The sequence below is a fragment of the Leucopleurus acutus genome (genome assembly GCF_964270905.1).
Source record: "Leucopleurus acutus genome assembly, chromosome: 20".
In the NCBI taxonomy this organism is placed as follows: Eukaryota; Metazoa; Chordata; class Mammalia; order Artiodactyla; family Delphinidae; genus Leucopleurus; species Leucopleurus acutus.
The window spans coordinates 12,528,384-12,549,106 of record NC_139162.1 but is presented as its reverse complement, the minus strand read 5'-3'; the positions used below and the strand labels follow the sequence as shown (position 1 = coordinate 12,549,106).

At 51.8% G+C, this 20,723-nt stretch overlaps 1 protein-coding gene and 1 pseudogene across 2 annotated transcripts; one reads left to right on the top strand and one right to left on the bottom strand.

The window, feature by feature from the left end:
- Positions 1 to 1,675: 1,675 nt before the first annotated feature.
- Positions 1,676 to 12,019, top strand: LOC309977107 (4-hydroxybenzoate polyprenyltransferase, mitochondrial-like; annotated as a pseudogene). Its single transcript has 4 exons — positions 1,676 to 2,759; positions 6,445 to 6,490; positions 10,138 to 10,297; positions 11,861 to 12,019. The product of its transcript is annotated as a 4-hydroxybenzoate polyprenyltransferase, mitochondrial-like (transcript).
- Positions 12,020 to 15,703: 3,684 nt separating this feature from the next.
- On the bottom strand, positions 15,704 to 20,138 carry LOC309976809 (chymotrypsinogen B; the record flags this gene model as incomplete). Its single annotated transcript, XM_082862589.1, has 7 exons — positions 15,704 to 15,865; positions 16,326 to 16,459; positions 17,372 to 17,552; positions 17,809 to 17,887; positions 17,989 to 18,068; positions 18,191 to 18,294; positions 20,087 to 20,138. 7 exons carry the CDS (start codon positions 20,136 to 20,138, stop codon positions 15,704 to 15,706), a joined length of 792 nt encoding a protein of 263 aa, XP_082718715.1.
- Between the last annotated feature and the right edge of the window lie 585 nt (positions 20,139 to 20,723).

Genomic DNA, 20,723 nt, shown 5'->3' with positions numbered 1-20,723 from the left:
CCCTCCTTGTGCGGAGGCTGCCAGCCATGGTTCCCAGGGCTGGGTCACAGGCAGCTGGCGGTGGAAGCCTGGGGGAGGGGGGTCCCAGGGCTACTGCTGGCCCACTGGTGGACAGAATGGGGTTCTAGGGTGAGTAGCTGTGGGGCTGGGGCTCCCAGGTCCATTGCCAGCCTGCTGGCGGTTAGGGTCAGCTCCCGACATGGCTGACTGCAGGTTCCGGGATGTCCCAAAGCTGGACTTGGCCCACTGCTGAGCAGGGCTGGAAACTGGAGCGGCTGGCTGAGGGGTGCAAGGTGTCTCAGAGCTGGGGTTGGCTTGCTGGTGGGCACAGCTGGGGCCCAAGGAGCCCTGGGGCTGGTGTGTTAGTTGGGTCCTGACAAGGCCAGCTGCAGAGCTGCAGTGATCCTGGGGCTGGTGCCCACCCACCGGTGGGTGAAACCAAGTCCTGGGGCCAGTACCAGCCCACCAGCATACAGAGTCAGGTCCTGGGATCTCTGGCTGCAGGGTGCAGGGGTCCCAGAGCTGGTGTCAGCCCACTGGTGGGGGTCCTAGGGCTAGCGCTGGATTGCTGGTGGGTGGATCCAGGTCCCAGGGTCTCTGGCTGCAGGCCCCTGGGGGTCCCTGAGTTTGAACCCAATTTTCATTGTATATGTGAGGAGATTTCCCCCACACCAAACAACTCAATTCTGAGGCCGTCTACCTGGAGATGTAAGCAGCTCTTGTCAGGAAAAAGAGCTCTCTGCAGGAGGTCCCTTTTGTCTTGTCACTTTAGCTAAGCTATATTCTAACTAACCGTAAGCCAGGCACCCCCATGCTCTACTCATCTCCGGCCCAAGCACACCTTTCCTAACTTTGTTTTTTTTTTTAATAAATTTATTTATTTTATTTATTTATATTTGGCTGCGTTGCATCTTCATTGCTGCACGTGGGATTTATCTAGTTGTGGTGAGTGGGGGATACTCTTCGTTGTGGTGCTCGGGCTTCTCATTGTGGTGGCTTCTCTTGTTGCAGAGCATGGACTCTAGGCACGCGGGTTCAGTAGTTGTGGCACGTGGGCTCAGTAGTTGTGGTGCACAGGCTTAGTTGCTCTGCAGCATGTGGGATCTTCCCGGACCAGGGCTGGAACCCATGTCCTCTGCATTGGCAGGTGGATTCTTAACCACTGCGCCTCCAACTTTCCTAACTTTTTTTTTTTTTTTTTTTTTTTTTTGCGGTACGCAGGCCTCTCACTGGCCCGGAGCACAGGCTCCGGATGCGCAGGCCCAGCAGCCATGGCTCATGGGCCCAGCCACCCCGCGGCATGCATGCGGGATCTTCCCGGACCGGGGCATGAACCCGCATCCCCTACATCGGCAGGCGGACTCCCAACCACTGTGCCACCAGGGAAGCCCCACCAACTTTCCTAACTTTTGATCACACAATACCGTGCCTAACCTGTTGGTTCTTTCCATAGATCAAAGAAGTAGAAAGGAAGAATAAATAATTAACAGATGACCAGATCTCCTCCCTAGCTTCCCCTTCAGTAATCTCTCAAACAAACTGTGTGAACAAGATAGCATCTAAAGAAAGGTCGACAAGCCTGCATGCAGTGGGAGAAGGTGACAAGTCTGATCCCCTATTTCAATAAGTAACTGAGGCCACTTCCCCTTTTCCCTTTAAAAACTTCCATGGCCCGATGCTGGGCGCGGGAGGCGTGGGGCTCGCGGGCCAGGACACAGGCGTGGCTATGGGGCTCACAAGGCCGCTCCCTGGCCTTGGCGCACGCGGCCCGCGAGCTCCACACGGGAGACTGGCGGCCCTCGGCGGGGCTGGGGCCGGGCGGGCGTCGGCTGAGCCTGTCGGCGGCGGGGATCGTGAATCGGCGCCCCAACGTCTGCAGCCCCACCTGTGCTTCATGCGGTTGGACAAGCCCATCGGAACCTGGCTGCGGCACCCGCCATGTACTCGGAGCACTGCTTTGGCAGCCCAACCAGGCTGTTTTCCGGATTGGTACGTGTTATCCCTCTCTGGCACTGGAGCTGTTCTGCTGCGTGAAGCAGGCTGTACTATTAATGACATGTGGGACCAGGACTATGATAAAAAGGTTCCAGGAACAGCAAGTCACCCAATAGCTGCTGGAGACATTTCAACTTTTCAGTCCTCTGTTTTTCTCGGGGGACAGCTGAACTTGGCACTAGGTGTTCTTCTGTGTCTGAATTACTACAGTATAGCTCTTGGAGCTGCATCCGTACTTCTTGTCATCACCTACCCGCTAATGAAGAGAATTACACACTGGCCTCAATTAGCCTTGGGGTTGACTTTTAATTGGGGAGCATTACTTGGATGGTCTGCTACCAAGGGCTCCTGTGATCCACCTGTTTGCCTCCCTCTTTATTTTTCTGGGATTACGTGCACTCATATGAGATACTATCTAGGCTCATCAGGACAAGACAGATGATGCTCTGATCGTGCTGAAGTCCACGGCAGTGCTGTTCTGTGAAGATACCAAGCAGTGGCTCGGTGGCTTCAGTGTGGCAATGCTGGGGTGCTGAGCCTGGTGGGAGCGAACAACGGTCAGACTGTGCCCTACCACACTGCTCCGGCTGCTGCAGCAGGAGCCCATCTGGCTCACCAGATTTACACTCTGGACATGCACAGACCTGAGGAGTGTTGGGATAAATTCACCTCCAACAGAACAATAGGACTAATACTTTTTTTAGGGATTGTCCTTGGGAATTTGTGGAAAGAAAAGGAGACAGGTGAAACAAAGAAAAATACAGGTAATAGAATGGAAAATTAGCAAATTAAGTTTATGTGGGGATTTTTAAAATAAACGTTTACAAAACACTCTCAGGTCTTATTACCACATAACTGGATCTGAATAACAGTCTTACAATATGTTAATGAATTACAAACGAGTAGATGAAGTTTTAGAGCATTTTTGCCTGGATTTTAGTTCAAGTATGTACTAGTTGAATTCTTACCCTGTCACAGAAACCGGGAACTCTTCAGGATTTGCCATCGCCTGCAGTATTTTTAAGTTAATGCATGCTTCTCATTATAATTCTCATCTGCAGTTACAGGAATTATGTGAGTTTGGGCACTTCGGAAAAAACCTAATGTGTGTCTCATCTAAATGAATGTCTCTGTATGAAAATGGACTCTCTTTTTAGGGGAAAATAAAAGTTGCTACAGAAAGTTTGGGCTTATTGTTCTGTGTTGACCTTTACTTACGGCCAAAAGCTGTAATTCAGGAAACCATTCTATTTTTTATATTTTAAGAGAATTTAAATCAGTAAACAAAGATTTTTACCTATTATATCTGTTAAACAAAACAACAAACTTCTATGGCCAAGCATAATCTAGCTTTCTGATTAGGAACATTAGGAAAAGGAACATTTTTCATTTCTCCTAACACTTGCCTCCTGAGTATTGATTTTCAAGCAGTGGCAGCTGGACCCGAGTTTGGTAGCAGAGGTAGCCTCAGATTCTGCATTTTAAGGCTTCAGTCCTACCAGACAGCACCCCGACTCATTTCACACTCCAGTCACAGGTCCACGTTGTTACCTGTGCTTCTGACCAACGAGCTATAAATCAGAGGTTCCCACGACACCCTCCTTGGGTTCAATTAATTTGCTAGAGTGGCTCTCAGAACTCCAGAAACTCATTTTTACTCACTGGATGTATTATATAAGAATATAAGTCGGGGGAACAGAACAGTAGTCAGTTGAGAGCCCAGAAATAAACCCACACACCTACAGTCAATTAATCTGCAACAAAGGAGGCAAGAATACATAATGGAGAAAAGACAATCTCTTCAGCAAGTGGTGGTGGAAAAGCTGGACAGCCACATGTAAATCAATGAAATTAGAACACTCTCTCACATCATACACAAAAATAAACTCGAAATGGCTTAAAGACTTAAATCTAAGACTGGATACTATAAAACTTCTAGAAAAGAACATAGGCAAAACATTTTCTGACATAAATCGTAGCAACGTTTTCTTAGGTCAGTCTCTCAAGGCAATAGAAATAAAAGCAAAAATAAACAAATGGAACCTAGTTAAACTTACAAGCTTTTGTACAGCAAAGGAAACTATAAACAAAATGAAAAGACAACCCACAGAATGGGAGAAAATATTTACAAATGATGCGATCGACAAGGGCTTAATTTCCAAAATATACAAACAGCTCATACAGTTCATACAGCTCAATACCAAAAACAAACAACCCAATAAAAAAACGGACAGAAGACCTAAATAGACATTTCTCCAAAGGAGACTTACATATAGCCAACAGGCACATGAAAAGATGCTCAACATCACTAATTATTAGAGAAATGCAAATCAAAACTACAATGGGGGGCTTCCCTGGTGGCGCAGTGGTTTAGAGTCCGCCTGCCGATGCAGGGGACATGGGTTCGGGCCCTGGTCCGGGAGGATCCCACATGCTGCAGAGCAACTAAGCCCGTGAGCCACAACTACTAAGCCTGTGCTCTAGAGCCCGTAAGCCACAACTACTGAGCCCGTGTGCCACAACTATTGAAGCCCACATGCCTAGAGCCCGTGCTCCACAACGGGAGAGGCCACGACAGTGAGAAGCCCGTCCACCACAACAAGGAGTGGCCACTGCTCGCCACAACTAGAGGAAGCCCGCGCCTAGCAAAAAAGACCCAACTAAGCCAAAAATAAATAAATAAATTTATAAAAAACAAACTACAATGAGGTACCACCTCACGTGGGTCAGAATGGCCATCATCAAAAAGTCTACAAATAACAAATGCTGGAGAGGATGTAGAGAAAAGGGAACCCTCCTACACTGTTGGTGGGAATGTAAATTGGTGCAGCCACTATGGAGAACAGTATGGAGGTTCCTCAAAAAACTAAAACTATAGTTGCCATATGATCCAGCAACCCCACTCCTGGGCATATATCCGGAGAGAACCATACTTCAAAAAGATACATGCACCCCAATGTTCATTGCAGCACTATTTACAATAGCCATAGAAACAACCTAAATGTCCATTGACAGATGAACGGATAAAGAAGTGTGGTACATATATACAATGGAATATTACTCAGCCATAAAAAGAATGAAATAATGCCATTTGCAGCAATGTAGATGGACCTAGAGATTACTTTCTGAAGTCAGTCAGAAAGAGAAAGACAAATACCAGATGATATCACTTATACGTGAAATCTAAAATATGACATGAATGAACTTATCTACTAAACAGAAGCCGAATCACAGACACAGAGAACAGACTTGTGGTTGCCAAGGCGGTGGGGGGAGGGATGGACTGGGAGTTTGGGATTAGCAGATGCAAACCATTATATAGAGAATACATAAACAAGTTCCTACTGCATAGCACAGGGAACTATATTCAATATCCTGTGATAAACCATAATGAAAAAGAATATGAACAAGAATTTGTGTGTATATATATATATATATATATATATATATATATATACACACACACACATATGTATAACAGAATCACTTGGCTATACAGTAGAAATAAACACATCATTGTAAATCAACTATACTTTAATAAAATAAATTTCTTTTAAAAGAATATAACTCAGAGGACTTCTCTGGTGGCACAGTGGTTAAGAATCCGCCTGCCGGGTTTCCCTGGCAGTGCAGTGGTTAAGAATCCGTCTGCCAGTGCAGGGGACACAGGTTCGAGCCCTGGTCCAGGTAGATCCCACATGCCGCGGAGCAACTAAGCCCGTGTGCCACAACTACTGAGCCTGCACGCCACAACTACTGAAGCCCATGCACCTAGAGCCCGTGCTCCACAACAAGAGAAGCCACCACAATGAGAAACCTGAGCACTGCAATGAAGAGTAGCCCCCGCTCACCGCAACTAGAGAAAGCCCACATGCAGCAATGAAGACCCAATGCAGCCAAAAATAAATAAATAAATGAGTGAATGAATGAATATAACTCAGGAAGAGCCAGATGGAAGAGATGCACAGGGCAAGGTATGGGGAAGGGCACAGAGTATACACGCTCTTTCCAGGTGTACCACTCCCCCTGAATCTCCACGTGTTCACCAGCCCAGAAGCGCTCCAAACCCCGTCCTTTTGGGGTATTATGGTTGCTTCATGATTGATTCAACCTCCCTGGAGGTCAGATCCCTCTAATCACATGATTGGCTTCTCCAGCAACCAGCTCCCAACCTTAGGTGAGTTCCAAAAGTCACCTCATTAACATAAAAAAGACACCTTTATGACTCTCATCACTTCAGAAATTCTAAGAGTCTTAGGAGCTCTGTGCTAGAAATCGGAATGAAGAGCAAATATTTGTTTCTTATTATCAGTCCCAACATCACAAATGGGTTTATTATTTCCATGGCCATAGTGACCCAAATGACCCCTTCATTTCCAACCCTGAAGAGTCCCAATTTGACCCTGAGTCCAGAGAATTCTTTTCACGTGGCACTCCCCCTTGTTACAGGGTGGCAGGAGTACATTTTATTGGAGCTGCTGAAACCATCCAAAAGGTACTGGAGGGCGCTGACATGGTTGCTAGACATGGAGGAGATTCCCACCCAGGAGCGCAGATACTTCAGACTTGTGAAATGGAGCCAAGAGGCCAGCACAGGGAGCTCTCCCCCGCATACCACTCCGCCATCAACCCAGACCTTGACAGGAAGACCCTTACTTGGCATCTCCCACAGGAAGTGACAGCACCATCTCCAGGAAGAGGAAGATTTTCTCCTTGCCTGGCAGCAACTCAGCCAATGAGAGACTGTCACCACTCAACCATGAAAAGCCCCTATACTTCAAACTCCCAGTTTCCCCCAATGGACTTTGGTTTATAACAGCCCCTCCCAACTTCCCCTTCTCTAGGAAAGAGGTTCCTCTCCTTTGTTTTACTGGACTTCCATGTGGTTTGCCCTAGGTGCATGTCCCAAATCGCAATTCTTTGCTATTCTCGAATAAACAAATTTTGCTAGGCTGTTTTACTGTTTTAGGTTACAGACTCATGGCCCTCTACTCCGGTTGCCCTGGAAGGGTCTCCCTTGAACAAATTTCCCTCAACAAAAAAGATTCCCCACTCCCTCTTCAACAAACCCCCAACTTAGACAATAAGTTGCCTCTTATGGGAATACTTATGGGACTACTTAGGGAAGCCTTATGGGAATACTTAGGCAAGCCTCTGCTGGGAGTTCCAAAAACTCAGGGGTCCTGGCCACTTGACCTCTGGGTAGCCAGTCTCAACTCCAGGCCCTGAAACCTGCCTTCTCCAGCTACAGCCTCCCTCTGCTGTCCACCTTCCTGCCACACAGACACCTCCTGACCCCGAGCCTGTCCCCGATGCTCCCTCTGCCTGCTTCCCTAACCTGCAGGGCTGGCAGCCACCTAAGCCCCTACCCTAGAAAACTGGCAGCTCCCTGAGGCTTGTCCCACCTCCTGAGGACAATCATCCTTATATCACTCTGGTGGTCCATTTGGGACAATAAAAATTTAGTCCTTTTTGGCCCTATTAGGCTCTGGGGCCCAAGTCACTGTCATTTGAGGCAATTCCTCTAAATTCCCTAAAAGGAAGTCCTTTCCCTATAAATCAATCAAAGGTGTAAAAACCCATTCGGATGTAACTATTGGGACCATTTATCTCAAACAGCTAGCTACCTCTGGTGGTGCCCCCCTGGTTCGTTCCTTTCCTATTGCAGGCATGGATCCATTGACACAACACCATGCCCCATGGACTAAGCCCAAGCTCTTGGCTTCGCTGGTAGGACTCGCCAATTGGGCACCAGTGACTCTTTCTCCTGGTCAAGATGGTAAACATTCCCCAATACTGATGTAAACAGGGCACTGAAGGCCCATGTCCTATGATTAAAGATATGCTTGAGGGACTTCCCTGGTGGTCCAGTGGCTAAGACTCCGAGCTCCCAATGCAGGGGGTCTGGGTTTGATCCCTGGTCAGGGAACTAGATCCCACATGCCGCAACTAAGAATTAGCATGCTGCAACTAAAGATCCCGCACATTGCAGTGAAGATCCCGCATGCCTCAACTAAGACCCGACACAGCCAAATAAACAAATATTTTAAAATAAATACATAGGACATCGCTGGTGGCTCAGTGGTTAAGAATCTGCCTGCCAATGCAGGCCACACGGGTTCGATCCCTGGTCCGAGAAGATCCCACGTGCCGCGAAGCAACTAAGCCCGTGTGCCACAACTGAGCCTGCATGCCACAACTACTGAAGCCTGCACGCCTAGAGCCCGTGCTCTGCAACAAGAGAAGCCACCGCAATGAGAAGCCCACGCACCGCAACGAAGAGTAGCCCCCTCTCGCCGCAACTAGAGAAAGCCCGCGCGCAGCAACGAAGACCCAACGCAGCCAAAAATAAAAATAAATACATACATACATAAAATAAATAAAGATATGCTTCAGCTGAGAGTCATTCGGCCCACAGTCTCCTTTGCAACAGCCCCATGAGGCTGGTACTTAAGCCAGCCACTAATGATGGCGCCTCACCCTTGACAATGGAAACCTCAATGCTCAGGTTCTCCCCGCTTAAGGCTTCAACTCCTAATATCATAGAACTCACTGAGGACATACAACGGGTCCAGGAAGCATCCTCAGTAGTCGTCAACCTACTCACCAGTTCTATTCTGTTCCCATTATGGAGGATGGGGATATGTTCCCCGGGGAGACCCACCACTCCCTCGGGCAGGTTGATTTCCTCGGCCGCTGCCCCCTCCTGTCGACACACTCATCGCTGCTGACATGCAGGACCCCTCTGCTCGACCCCCGCCCAGGGTTCCTCCTCAAACAGGCCTTTCCTGACTACATTTGTCTTGTGCCCTTTGCATCACTAGACATTACTGACTCTGACCCGGGCACCCACTTTGCTGGCCTCACCAAGCATGAGAACAGCATATTTTCTTCCTTTTTTTGGCAGTGCTGAGCCATGCCGAACAGCTTTGCGGATCTTAGTTCCCCGACCAGGGATTGAACCCGGGCCAGCAGTGAAGCCCTGAGCCCTAACCACTGGACTGCCAGGGAATTCCCAGAATGGCCTCCTTAAAGAGCCTCTCCCTACAAGCAAGGGGTCCCTGAAATGGATGAAGCTAGGGCCCCATCTTGCTTGATTCTCACCCCCGGGGCCTTCTTATCCCACATAACAATTACTATCCACCCCCCACCCCGAAGTTCCACTTTCAGTCACCTCCGGCAATCCTCAAGCTTTCACCCTCCAAAACAGGGTCCTTTTTATTCTGTCCTCTGACTCTACTCCCCCCTTCCACTAGGGTTTTTCCATCATTTCATCATTTGCTTCACGCTGGTGACCCGATCGAGGGCAGGTAGTCCCATGTGACCCCTCATCAGTGGGTGTCCCCCAGGCCAGAAGCCCAGCAAGTTAGTGCGAAATCATTTCTTCTAAAGCCCTGACAATGGAGGGGTCACCTCCATGCTGGTCGCTCTCCCTGTTTATAGAGGCTGCGAGGGCTGGCAGGTGAAATGAGATCTCCTACTAACTCACAGGAAGTAGAACTCATTGCCTGAGGACCAATCCCTGGCACAGTTTGGGTGTCTGAAAGAGGGAAAGAAACTCTCTGCTCGGTAGATTTGAGCCCAACTTGGAGACGAGAATATGGTGAGAAAGCTACACGTCATGGCCATACCCCCATGCTAGACACCGTAACCCACAACCCACAGCTTTCTCCCCAAGCATCACCACTCAGCCGTTCATCAATATACAGATAGCTCAGCCACGGAACCTCCACCCCGCCCGCCCAAGCGCATCAAGCATCAGTGGCTGTGACTATTCTTATGACTTTGCACTGGCCCGGGTGATGGGGTTACTTGTAGACTGGTTACTCGGGCCAACCATCGTGCAGATCCAATGCTGGAACATACCACTCCCGCTTGCAATTGCACCACCTGGTGGAGAAGCAGGAAGTGTTGGAGAGCCCTACTGAGAAGGGCTCAGGCCACTATGCCACCCAGCCTGGGGCAAGGGATGGAATCCCTTTATAGGCAACTGGTCCTCTGGAAGCAGTGTCTGAATGACACTCGCCTCCGGTTTCCTATACATGGAATATTGCTACCAGCTGGCCCTGCTATTTTGCCTGTACATAAAACCCCTCTGGTTATGGGAACTGTGATCTCATGGTCTCTCCTTTGCCCTCACAGATCGGTCCCAGGAAATAGCATTCCTAAGATCCTCTCTAGCCTGGAGTATAAATGTACGCAGGATCTTCACATGCTTTGGATGAGCTCCTTGGGAGATGAAAGGGCAGCTGCCTATGCCGTGGCCGAATGTGCCCCTGAAGACCCCGGGGAGCCCTTCACAGTTAGGTTCACCAGGGAGCAGTAGCAGATAGGCAGCTCAGTCCTCAGGGAAACCTCCGAGTCACATCAGGGTAGCCTATGACCAGCCCATGACCAGTACCCCAGCCAACAGCCACATGGGAGGGTCGCCGGGGTGACTGCCTCTCCACAGCACCTCACCTCTGAGATGGATTCATCGCTGGAGAGGACACCATCTCAGACGACATGGCCCCAGCCCAAGTTTGCCACTGGAGATGCCTATACCTCTTGCACCAGAAATGACACCCCAGGGACACACCACCACGTCAGAGACCTCACCATTTCACGTGCCCAGATGTTGAAATATTACCCAAATCTTCGAACAGATTCCCAGAGTCCCCGAGATCACTGACCTATTTTCATGGCTGGACGCTTTAAGTTTGCGACAATAGCTACGAACAACATCGCAGACTGTATGTTATTATAGGATTTGTACATTTAGGATTTAGAGGTGTACTTCATAGGTTACAATGGGCCCTCCCCCTGACTTCTAACTTATCTGCTACCCGGGCTGTTAGTGTCCTTTTACCACTGACTGATGCCTCAGCATCACAGGGTGGATTGCAGTGTGAGTGCCGGACAGCGACGTGTTTTGTTTTGTTTTAATCTTTTGGCCGCACTGTGAGGCATGTGGGATCTCAGTTTCCCGACCGGGGATCGAACTCAAGCCCCCTGTGTTGGCAGCGTGGAGTCTTAACCACGGGACTGCCAGGGAAGTCCCTGTTTGGTTGGGTTTTTGTTTTTTTTTTAATTTCATTTATTTATTTATTTTTGGCTGTGCTGGGTTTTCTTTTCTGTGCGCGGGCTTTCTCTAGTTGCGGCGAGCGGGGGCCACTCTTCATCGCGGTCCGCGGGCCTCTCACTGCCGCGGGCCTCTCACTGCCGCGGCCTCTCTTGTTGCGGAGCACAAGCTCCAGACGCGCAGGCTCAGTAGTTGTGGCTCACGGGCCCAGCCGCTCCACAGCATGTGGGATCTTCCCGGACCGGGGCACGAACCCGTGTCCCCTGCATTGGCAGGCAGACTCTCAACCACTGCGCCACCAGGGAAGCCCTGGTTGGGTTTTTTTAATTTTAAAGCAACTGCCTGATAAACTCTTGATTGCTGAGACACCCACTTCAAAGACAACTACGTCACATAAACACGTTGCCAGTCGCACGACGAGGTAAAGAGTCAGCCCACCCCCACGTGATGCTGCCGCAGCTGGGCTGGAGACCCACTGCGGGAACCTCGTTTGTGATTAGCAGCACTGCTTTGTGGCGCAAGCAGAGGAACGGCTCCTGCCTCATAAAGCCCACAGTCTAGCCTAGTAAACAGGTGAATCCAGTGGACCATAATTAGTTTCTAGCAGAGGGGAATACAAGGCTTGTGAGACCTCGGAGGAGGAAGCATCTAACTCTGGTTGAGGCAAAGGAGGCCTGAGACAAGTTGAAGGTGCCGCAGAATGTTTACTGAGGCCACTTAGCCTGCTGGTTGCCCGTCCTTGATTTCTTTCGATCACACAGATTGAGCAGGACCCCCGGTAGCGGTCCATCTATTCTGCCCCAGCGCTTCCAGGCCCTCCTAACCAACTCCATCACTCTGCGGGCCAGGACCCAGCTGCCCGTCCCGCCCTGCCACCATCACGGTAACTGCATCCTCCTGGCAGCTGCTCGTAGCAGCGTCTCCTACCGCCCAGGCTGGCCCAAAGAGGGCACCGGGGGGTGAACTTCTCAGCCAGCCTGGTGCCCCTCCCTCCAGCACATTCCTTCCTACTCTGGTGCGCCTTCTGGGCCTTCCCGTGGAAGCCAGCCACTGGGCATCCTGCTTTACACAGCACGGCCACCCTACCACGCCCGCTTCTCTCAGCCTTAAATCCCTTCTTCCACCATCTGACCTGGTCATTCTGGCATGTGGCCCTCATTTAGTGGGGTCCAGGCCTGGTTTCTGGCTTCTAGGAGCCATCCAGGCAGCAAGTGGGCAACCATCCCTGGGGGACCCGGCTAGGGTGTTAAATCCTGTGTCCTGGGAGAGGGCTCCCAAATCAGTAATCTCTCCCTCATCTGATTTTATGTTCTGACCCCACTGGATCCAGGGCTCACCTGGCCTTGCTGGCGAGGTCCTGCAGCGCCCTTGGGACCCGGTTTCTTTCCTCTCTTATCCGGCCCAGCACACCTCCAGGAGTGGAGGTGGGGCCTGTGCGGAGGAGCCTGCGGTCCTGCAGGGCCCTGACCCTGGCCTGGCAGACCCGCCTAGCTTGAACGTTTACGCTGCTCTACGACTACACCCCGGGCCCTGTGCTCAGCTTTCTCACCAGGGAGCCGCGGAGGTTGGGCAGCTCTGTCTATGCTCCCAGGGAGGCTCTCTGGCCTTCACACCTAGCTTTTAATTGGCTATGAATCACTCTCAGCTTTTCCTTTCCTTTTTCTGAAGGCTGAATTTTGCTTAGCAACAGCTACGCCGTTTCACCAGCCTTACAGTTTCTCCCTCCACCCCCTGTATTTCACCAACTCCTGACATATGGGAAAACCCACTAGTGAATTCTCTCCCACCAGACGACCATCCCAGTTTGTCAGGGGTGGAAGTCTGAACAATTTCATCGTTACCTTGTGCCGCGGGCGGTGCCGCCCCTACCAAGGGGGAAGGTGTCCTCACGGCCACAGCCGGCAGAGAGCGGTCCAACTCCCGAATCCCGTCCTAGCGCCTGCTTTCTGGAGTCCACCCACTCCTGGTACCAAGAGTCACAATTCGAGCTTCCGGGGAGCAGACTCTGAGATGAAGGTCAGCACCAGGAAGTGAATCAGGGAGTGCTTCCAGGATCAACACCTAGGAAGGGAAGGGATGGGCCTTTAAAAGCCAGCTGACCAATCAGGGATGTGGGCCGCCCAGAAAGGCAGCATGACCTTGGTCAGGAAGATTCTCTGCAGCTGAGGAAATTGCCAGAGAGGGCTGACAGCTGAGGGCTGTCTGTGGGCAACACTCCCTGCAGCTGGGGTGTGGGTCAGCGCTGCAGGGGGTCTGGGCAGCTCATCACCGTGTCCGCTAGCTGTGGGTACAGATGTCGGCTGATAAGTGACTGGTGAACGATGTGACACTCTCCAGATGTGAACGATGACCATCCTCTTCTGATCGGTCCAGACATTTCAGTTAAATAGGAAGCTAGGTGATCTGTGGACAGAGAAGGTTGGCCATATGCCCTAATTGTGCCTAAGGAAGAATAGGAACACTGGATGGGCCAAGTGAAGTAAGTCAGAAAGAGAAAGACAAATGCCATATGCTATCACTTATATGTGGAATCTAAAATATGACACAAATGAACCTATGTATGAAACAGATACAGAATCACAAACATAGAGAACAGACTGGTGGTTGCCAAGGGGGAGGGGTTGGGGGAGGGATGGAGTGAGAGTTTAGGGTTAGCAGGTTCAAACTATTATATATAGGATGGATAAACAACAAGGTCCTACTGTAGAGCACAGGGAACTATATTCAATATCCTGTGATAAACCATAATGGAAAAGAATATGAAAAAGAATATATATATATGTATAACTGAATCACTTTGCTGTACAGCAGAAATTAACACAATATTGTAAATCAACTATACTTCAATTTAAAATAAACAAATAAATAGTAAAAAAAAAAAAGAATACTGTATGGGGCAGCCTCAGCAGGGCCCATTAAGCACACCCTGCCTTACAGAGGGTCTGTTTGCCAACGGAGACAGACTCGCAATTAATCATGGAATTTTTTAACTATACTTTTCAGTGTAACGCCTAATTGGAAACCACTTGGGTATGCAAATCTACTTTTTCAACTGCAATATTTTATGAAATTTAAATACAGATCAAGTATTCCTGATGAAAATTTAGCATCCTAATTGAGATGTGCTGTAAGTGCAAGTTACACACTGGACTTCAAAGACCTAGTATGAGAAAAAGAATGTAAAATATACCATTAATAATTTTAAAACATGTTGAAATGATAATAATTGGATATACTGAGTTAAATAAAATATATACGTAAAATTAATTCACCTATTTCTTTTAATTTTTTTTTTAGAAAGTCTATGAGATCATCTAAAATCACCCATTGGGCTCACATTACATTTCTAAGTCAGAAGCCAGGCACAGACTTGCAGTTTTCATATGGGCCACGAGGTGGCGATCTTATCCCGGGATTGCGGTTTTCAGACTCCAGGGGGAGGGTTGGCAAAATGGTTGGCAGAGGTGAAGGCAGGTCTTGCTAGTGAGTGAAAAAGTAACTTAACCAGGCTTGTGTTCGCTACTGCATTTTTATATGCGTCACATCCCACATTCATTTGCATGTAAATGGTTTTGATGTAGATATAAAATGCTTGTACTTTCCTCTCCAAGTTTGAGGGGTTCCCCCACCCCAAACCTCCAGTGTTCCTTAAAACACTGGGCTTTAAATAATATTTTAAACACTTTACTTTGTGACTCCACTCCTGTGCCCAACGCTTCTCTCTCATTTTTCTTTTCTCCCTTTCACATGTTCATTCTCTAAATCAGGTTCCGCTATCTGGGGGCTTTCTTCCGTGTCCTTAGTAATTAAATGGTATGTGTAACCTTAATTTCAACATATTATGACCCACTATCAGAACACCTAAAATTCCAGCAGGAAGGGAAAGATATTAGGAAGAATACTGAAAGGGAAATGCAGCAGGGAGGCCAATGCCATTCCTTCCCAGATGCCCGGTGAGTGTGGACTACCAGCTGCCTTCCCAAAGACTAGCCTTGTAGAAACTCCAGAGGGAAAGAAACATCAAGATATGGGACCTGGGAGAGGATGATGTGAACCGGGGTTGTGCGTGACCGACACGTGGTGCCGTGACTGATGGCGGAGGCTATAGGTCTGACTGTGGGAGGATAAAATGGGAAATGAACTGTTGTAATTCTGTCTGCTTCTCCCCTAAACCCAGTGCTTTGGGGGCAATAGATGCCTGCTCCAGGCCCATCTATGACAGAGAGTACAGGAATCGTTGGGATAAATGGGTCTTACAGAAATGTGCAGTGAAGAACCAAGGAGGATAGAAAGACCATCTCCACAGTCCCACCCTGCCTTCCCAATGCCCATCTCCGGGGACTGCACAGCCTGGCCGAGACTCCTGCCTTCCAGAAAGCTCCATGGGCCAAGCTGCCTCCAGCAATTAGTCCCTGGGCTCTACCCCAGGATGGAGTCCTGAGCAGGGAGGATGAGATACAAAGACTCAGCTTCCTGACAGGGGGGTTGCTGGGGTACTGGCGGCCTGGAAAGGGAGCAGTAATACCTCCCCTTAGTGGGTGACAGGGACCACTGCAGCCCCACGTCGCCCAGGCCACACAGAGAGACATGTGCAGACAGATGCTTTTATTGGGGACTCTCAGGGTTGGGAGGGCAGGAGCCCTGGGCTCAGTTGGCGGCCAGGATCTGCTGTACCCAGGGGATGAGTGCAGTAACACGGGCGTACACAGCAGGTGTTGATGTGGAACAAGTGCCGCTGCCCCAGGACACAATGCCCACCAGGGTCCAGGCTCCATCCTTCTGGCAGACCAGGGGGCCACCAGAGTCGCCCTGCAGGAGGAGATAGGACTTGTATTCAAGCCTGAAAGGGAGTACCAGGGCCCTGGTGTGCCCTGACCTGCCAAGTCCAGGGGTGCAGACAAAGCACAAGTGGGGGCCCAGTGGTTGTGCACAAGAGACTCAGATCTGCTCAGATGGCAGCCCCAGCCCTGCCACCTACTCCTGGAGGGCCTGGGGCAGGTGGCTTATCCTCTCAGCCTCCCCATCAGCTGTAAAACAGGCTGAAGCGTCCAGCTCGTGGGGTTGGTGTGAGATTAAATACGCCTGGGAAGTCCCACACCACACCTGGCCAGAGCCGGCCCTCACCAGGGGCGTCTGGTCCAGCCCTTCACTGGGGCACTGGGCAGGGCATGAAGTTAGACAGGTCATGGCAGAGAGGAGTGGGCCTCCTGGCCTGGCCAGGGGAGGCACGGGCAGTGAGGGCGGGCAGGGTGGCGGAGCCAGGCCGTACCATGCAGGAGGAGACGCCGCTGGCGCCCGCACAGATCATCACGTCGGTGATCTTCCTGCCCCAGTACTTCTTGCAGTCGGCGTTGGACACGATGGGCAGGGTCGCCTGCTGCAGCTTGTCGGGGATCTTGAGAGCTGGAAGGACAGAGGGCGTGGGGTCAGGGCCCCTCATGCCACCAGCCCGCCCCTGGGGAGAAGAGACCAGGGGCCGCCTGAGCCCCGCCCTCCCCCTGCAAGGTCCCAGTCTTCCTCCATCGCGATGATCGTGGACACCGAGCTTCGAACCTTCCCTGACACCTTCAGGGAGTCTGGGACGCGGCTCCTCTGCGATTCCGCACCAGGCAGCGGGGACTGTGCTTCCAGCAGCTGCTGCAACAGGTCCTGCCTCGGAGCCCCGTGCGCCCTGGGCCCTGGCGGCCACTGTGTGTGGGTGGAGGGGCCGTCCTTCCCCCCCAGGGAAGGGGATGCACGTCCTTCTGACCGGGGACACCGGAGGGGACACCCGAGGGAGCACCTCCCTCCTGCTGCCCTTTCCCGGCTGCTTCTGTCCTGTTACGGGACCAGCCGGGGGCCGTGGCCGGGGCAGAAGAACTCAGGACACCGAGGAAGAACCTGCGGATGGAGCAGTGCTGGGGGGGCGGTGGGGGGCCGGTGGGGGGCACCTGGGCGCTCAGGCCCGAACCCGACCAGGACACTGGACTCCGGGCCCAGACTTCAGGGGCGCTGGACGCACCGCCCTCCTCAGTCTGGAGGGAAATCCGGGCTGTCCCTCTCCTTGCAGGTGAGAGGGGGCGAGACTTGCTGGTACTTAGGTGTTTCTTCAGAAACTGTTTACGTATATATTATTAACCCTCATTTTTATTCATGTCTGGTAGCCTTTTAATTGAGAGCGTTTTAAATAAAGAAATGGAAAGATTGATGACTGTATAGGAGTTTAGACTAAAACATTTTTAAAAGCGCCACATGTGTCCCACCTGGAGACTCCTGCGGCTGGGGCCGCCCCTACCCCGGACACGCCTCGTGGATGGAAAGGCCACGCCCGCTCACCGTTGTGCTTGGTCTTGCCCCAGCCAGTCGTGGCGCACAGCGTCCCGGCGGGGAAGTCGTCGTTAGCGCTGGGCAGGCACACGGCGGACACGGTCTCGGAGAAGCGCGCGGGCGTGGCCAGCTTCAGCAGGGTGATGTCGTTACGAACGGTGAACATGTTGAACTTGGGGTTCTTGAAAACCTGTGGGTGGGGCCCAGAAAGACGAGGTAAGGCCCTGGGTTAAGTCGGGGATCTCCAGGTTTCAAGGAGACTAGCTCCTTTCCTGGCAATCCATTCAGCGGAAACAGACCCATTGGAGCCCGGAATGAGAATCCTGAGACCGGCCTCATCCGCGCTTGGCTCCTGTCTCTCAAGCGGCCGAAGGGTCTTCGTCCCCCTGCCCCTGCCTGCAGCCCCGCGGCTGATCCCGGGCCGGCCCAGCAGGGCCTGGGCGTACCTTGGCAATCTTCAGGACCTGGATGTTCTCGGCGTCTGAGCCCTGGTCAAACTCCCCGGCCACCACCAGGTCAGAGGTTCTGGGGGAATCACATGGGGGTTGAGGACTGAGAATGTGCCCTACTCCCCTCCCCCACCCCAGACTGGAGCCCGAAGCAGAACCCTGAACCCGGGCCCTCACTTGACCCCGCAGTGGGCAGCGGTGACCACCCAGTCCTCGCTGATGAGGGAGCCCCCGCAGAAGTGGAAGCCTGTGCTGTCCTAGAGGAAGATCGGAGGGTTAGCCCTGCCCAGACACCAGCAAAACCAATCTGGGCAGCAGCCCCCGGCTGGGCTGATATCCCAGTGCATCCCCCTACTCGTGTGCAGAATTCCCCCCTCACCTGCAGGGACACCTGCCAGGGCCAGGAGCCGGGGACAGCCTCCTCCCCGTTGACGATCCTGGACAGGCCACTCAGCACAGGGTCGATGGCAGGGACCCCGCAGCCTGAGGAGGGCGAGGGGACGAGGAAGAAGGTTTGAGACCCGGAGCCAGTCTGCAGAAATCCTGGTTTGTAGCTCAGCTGCCCAGGCTGACTCAGGACCCTCTGCCACACTCCCCCCTCCTCCAAAAAACTTCTCCTGGTGCCTTCCGCCTGTGGACTCAAGGATCCCCACATACAGCCTGCTGACCCCAGTGTCCCATCCAGGGATGCAGAGGAACAGGGCTGCTCCCACCCAGGGCCACCCTGCCTGAAAGAGCAGAAAACAGGCTGAGTAATCGGACTACCCTGCCTGGACTCCTAGGCCCCACCCTTCCTTGCTGTGAAGCCTCAGACCAGTCACTGAATCCCCGATGCTCATTTTCCTCAGTAAACTGGGGAGCAAACAATCTCACCTCACAAGTCAAAGCTCACCCATTAGACTGGTGGGGCCTGGGGGGTATGGAATTCAAATCTGATAACCCCAGCCCCTGGGGGACCCAGAATTCCGACAGCTGAGGGGGTATGTTTTACACTGAATTCACTAGTCCCAGAGATTTCAGGAACTCTTCATTGTATAAAGTTTTAGTTAATTATTTAATACAACGGGACTTTGATTCCATGCCGTAAAAGGACACGTTGAGGAAACTGAAAACAAAGGACCTGAACTGTCACAAAACAATGAGAAAAGTCACGTGTACTTAATGTGTCCCTGACGCATTTGCTGTGTCAGGACCAGGTGAGTTCTCGGCACCTGCGTACAGGTTTTACAATTTGGCGACAGTAAAGAAAGTTGGGCAGGTACAGCCCTTACGACCAGCCAGGCCACCCGGGGGTCATGCAGGCCTTGCCGCATGCCCGGACCGGCATCCCGCCCCTGGGGACAGGGGGATGCACCTGCCACTCACTGAAGGTTGTTATCACCCAAACATGGCATCAACATAATCCATTTTTTTGTAATAGCAAGAAGATTAGAATATCAGCTGTGACGTATTCACACAGCTGAGTGTTTTACAGCGATTAAAGTGAACGCGCTGGGTCTTCATATGAACTGGGATAAATCTAAAACCACCCGGGTGGGAAAAGGCATGTTATAAACCTGACGTAGCGGATAACACAGTTCATGTAAGTTTTTACAAATGTTATACTGTGTTGATGGATTTATGAATGTGTAGTAAATTTGTGAAAACCCACACAGAAATGATACGCAGTGAGCTCAGAATAGGGATCACCTTCCGAGGAGGAGAGGGGACTTCAGCTGAATCTGTTTTATGTTTTAAAAAGAAATACCTGAAGCAAATCTGGAAAAAGAGAACATTCGCTAAATCCCAATGGAAGGTACATGGATGTCGTATTATTTTTTGTATTTTTCACTATTTCATCTTTTTTTAATAGAAAATGAAACGCTTAGCAAGTGCCCAGAAGAGTAAATAAAAACCCCAGGTGGAGGCCGTGGGAGGGCTCTTGCTACCACACCCTTCTCTGCCCACAGCTCCCCAACTTGAGCCACTTCTGGGGCCTCAGATCTCGGTGCGGCCCAGACTGGCCTTTTCCACCCTTCCAGTGCAGGGTGCGAGGGCTCAGAAAGCTCCAGAAGGACCCCTCTCCTCCCTGCAGGGTCGATTGCCTATCGGGGTGTGAGGCCCAAGGGAGCAGGGAAGGGGGCTCAGATCTCCCTCTTGGCCAGGCCCCCAGGTTGCTCCGGACAGAGCCCCTCCAGCCTCTGATGGGGCCTGGCTGCGGTGCCATTAGGGGCTCAGGGAACTACTCCTCAGCCCCCTCCCAGACCTGGCTGGCGCCCCTAGCCCCAGCACTCACCGAAGGCGGCCCCCAGGAGGGCGAAGCAGGAGAGGAGCCAGAGAAAGGCCATGCTGCTACAGTCAGGGAGATATGGGGCACCTGCCCCAGCGGCTCCTTTTATATCCCCTGGGACCCCACAGGCCCAGCCCAGCCAGAGAGGCCTGAGAGCCACCCTCCTGTTATCCAGGAACCTTGGGCGATAAGCAGGACGGGGGTGGGGGGGACGAGCCCCCTTCGAAGCCTGTACTGGCTCTCAGCTGGGGACATCCAGCCCCTGGAAAAAGGGCAGCTGCCCTGGCACAATGTCACCCAGGAAACTTGGCAATGCCTGGCATCCCCAGGACACTGCGGGCAAGGCCAGTGTCCAGGCTGGGAGCTCAGGCCCTGCATAGCCCAGCTCTGCAACCAGAACGCAGGGCCGGGGGCTCTGCCCCTCCCAGTGCACCAGGGAGGATTCCCAGCTCCTCAGTACAGGCAACCCCACCGTGGGGTCCAAAGAATCCCAGCTGGTCATCACTGGGGGGCCTCGCGTTCTCATCGAAGAGGGTTTTCAATGTGAGACTCGGGATGGGACTTCCCTGGTGGCCCAGGGGTTAGGACTCCGTGCTTCCACTGCAGGGGGCACGGGTTCGATCCCTGGTCGGGGAGCTAAGAT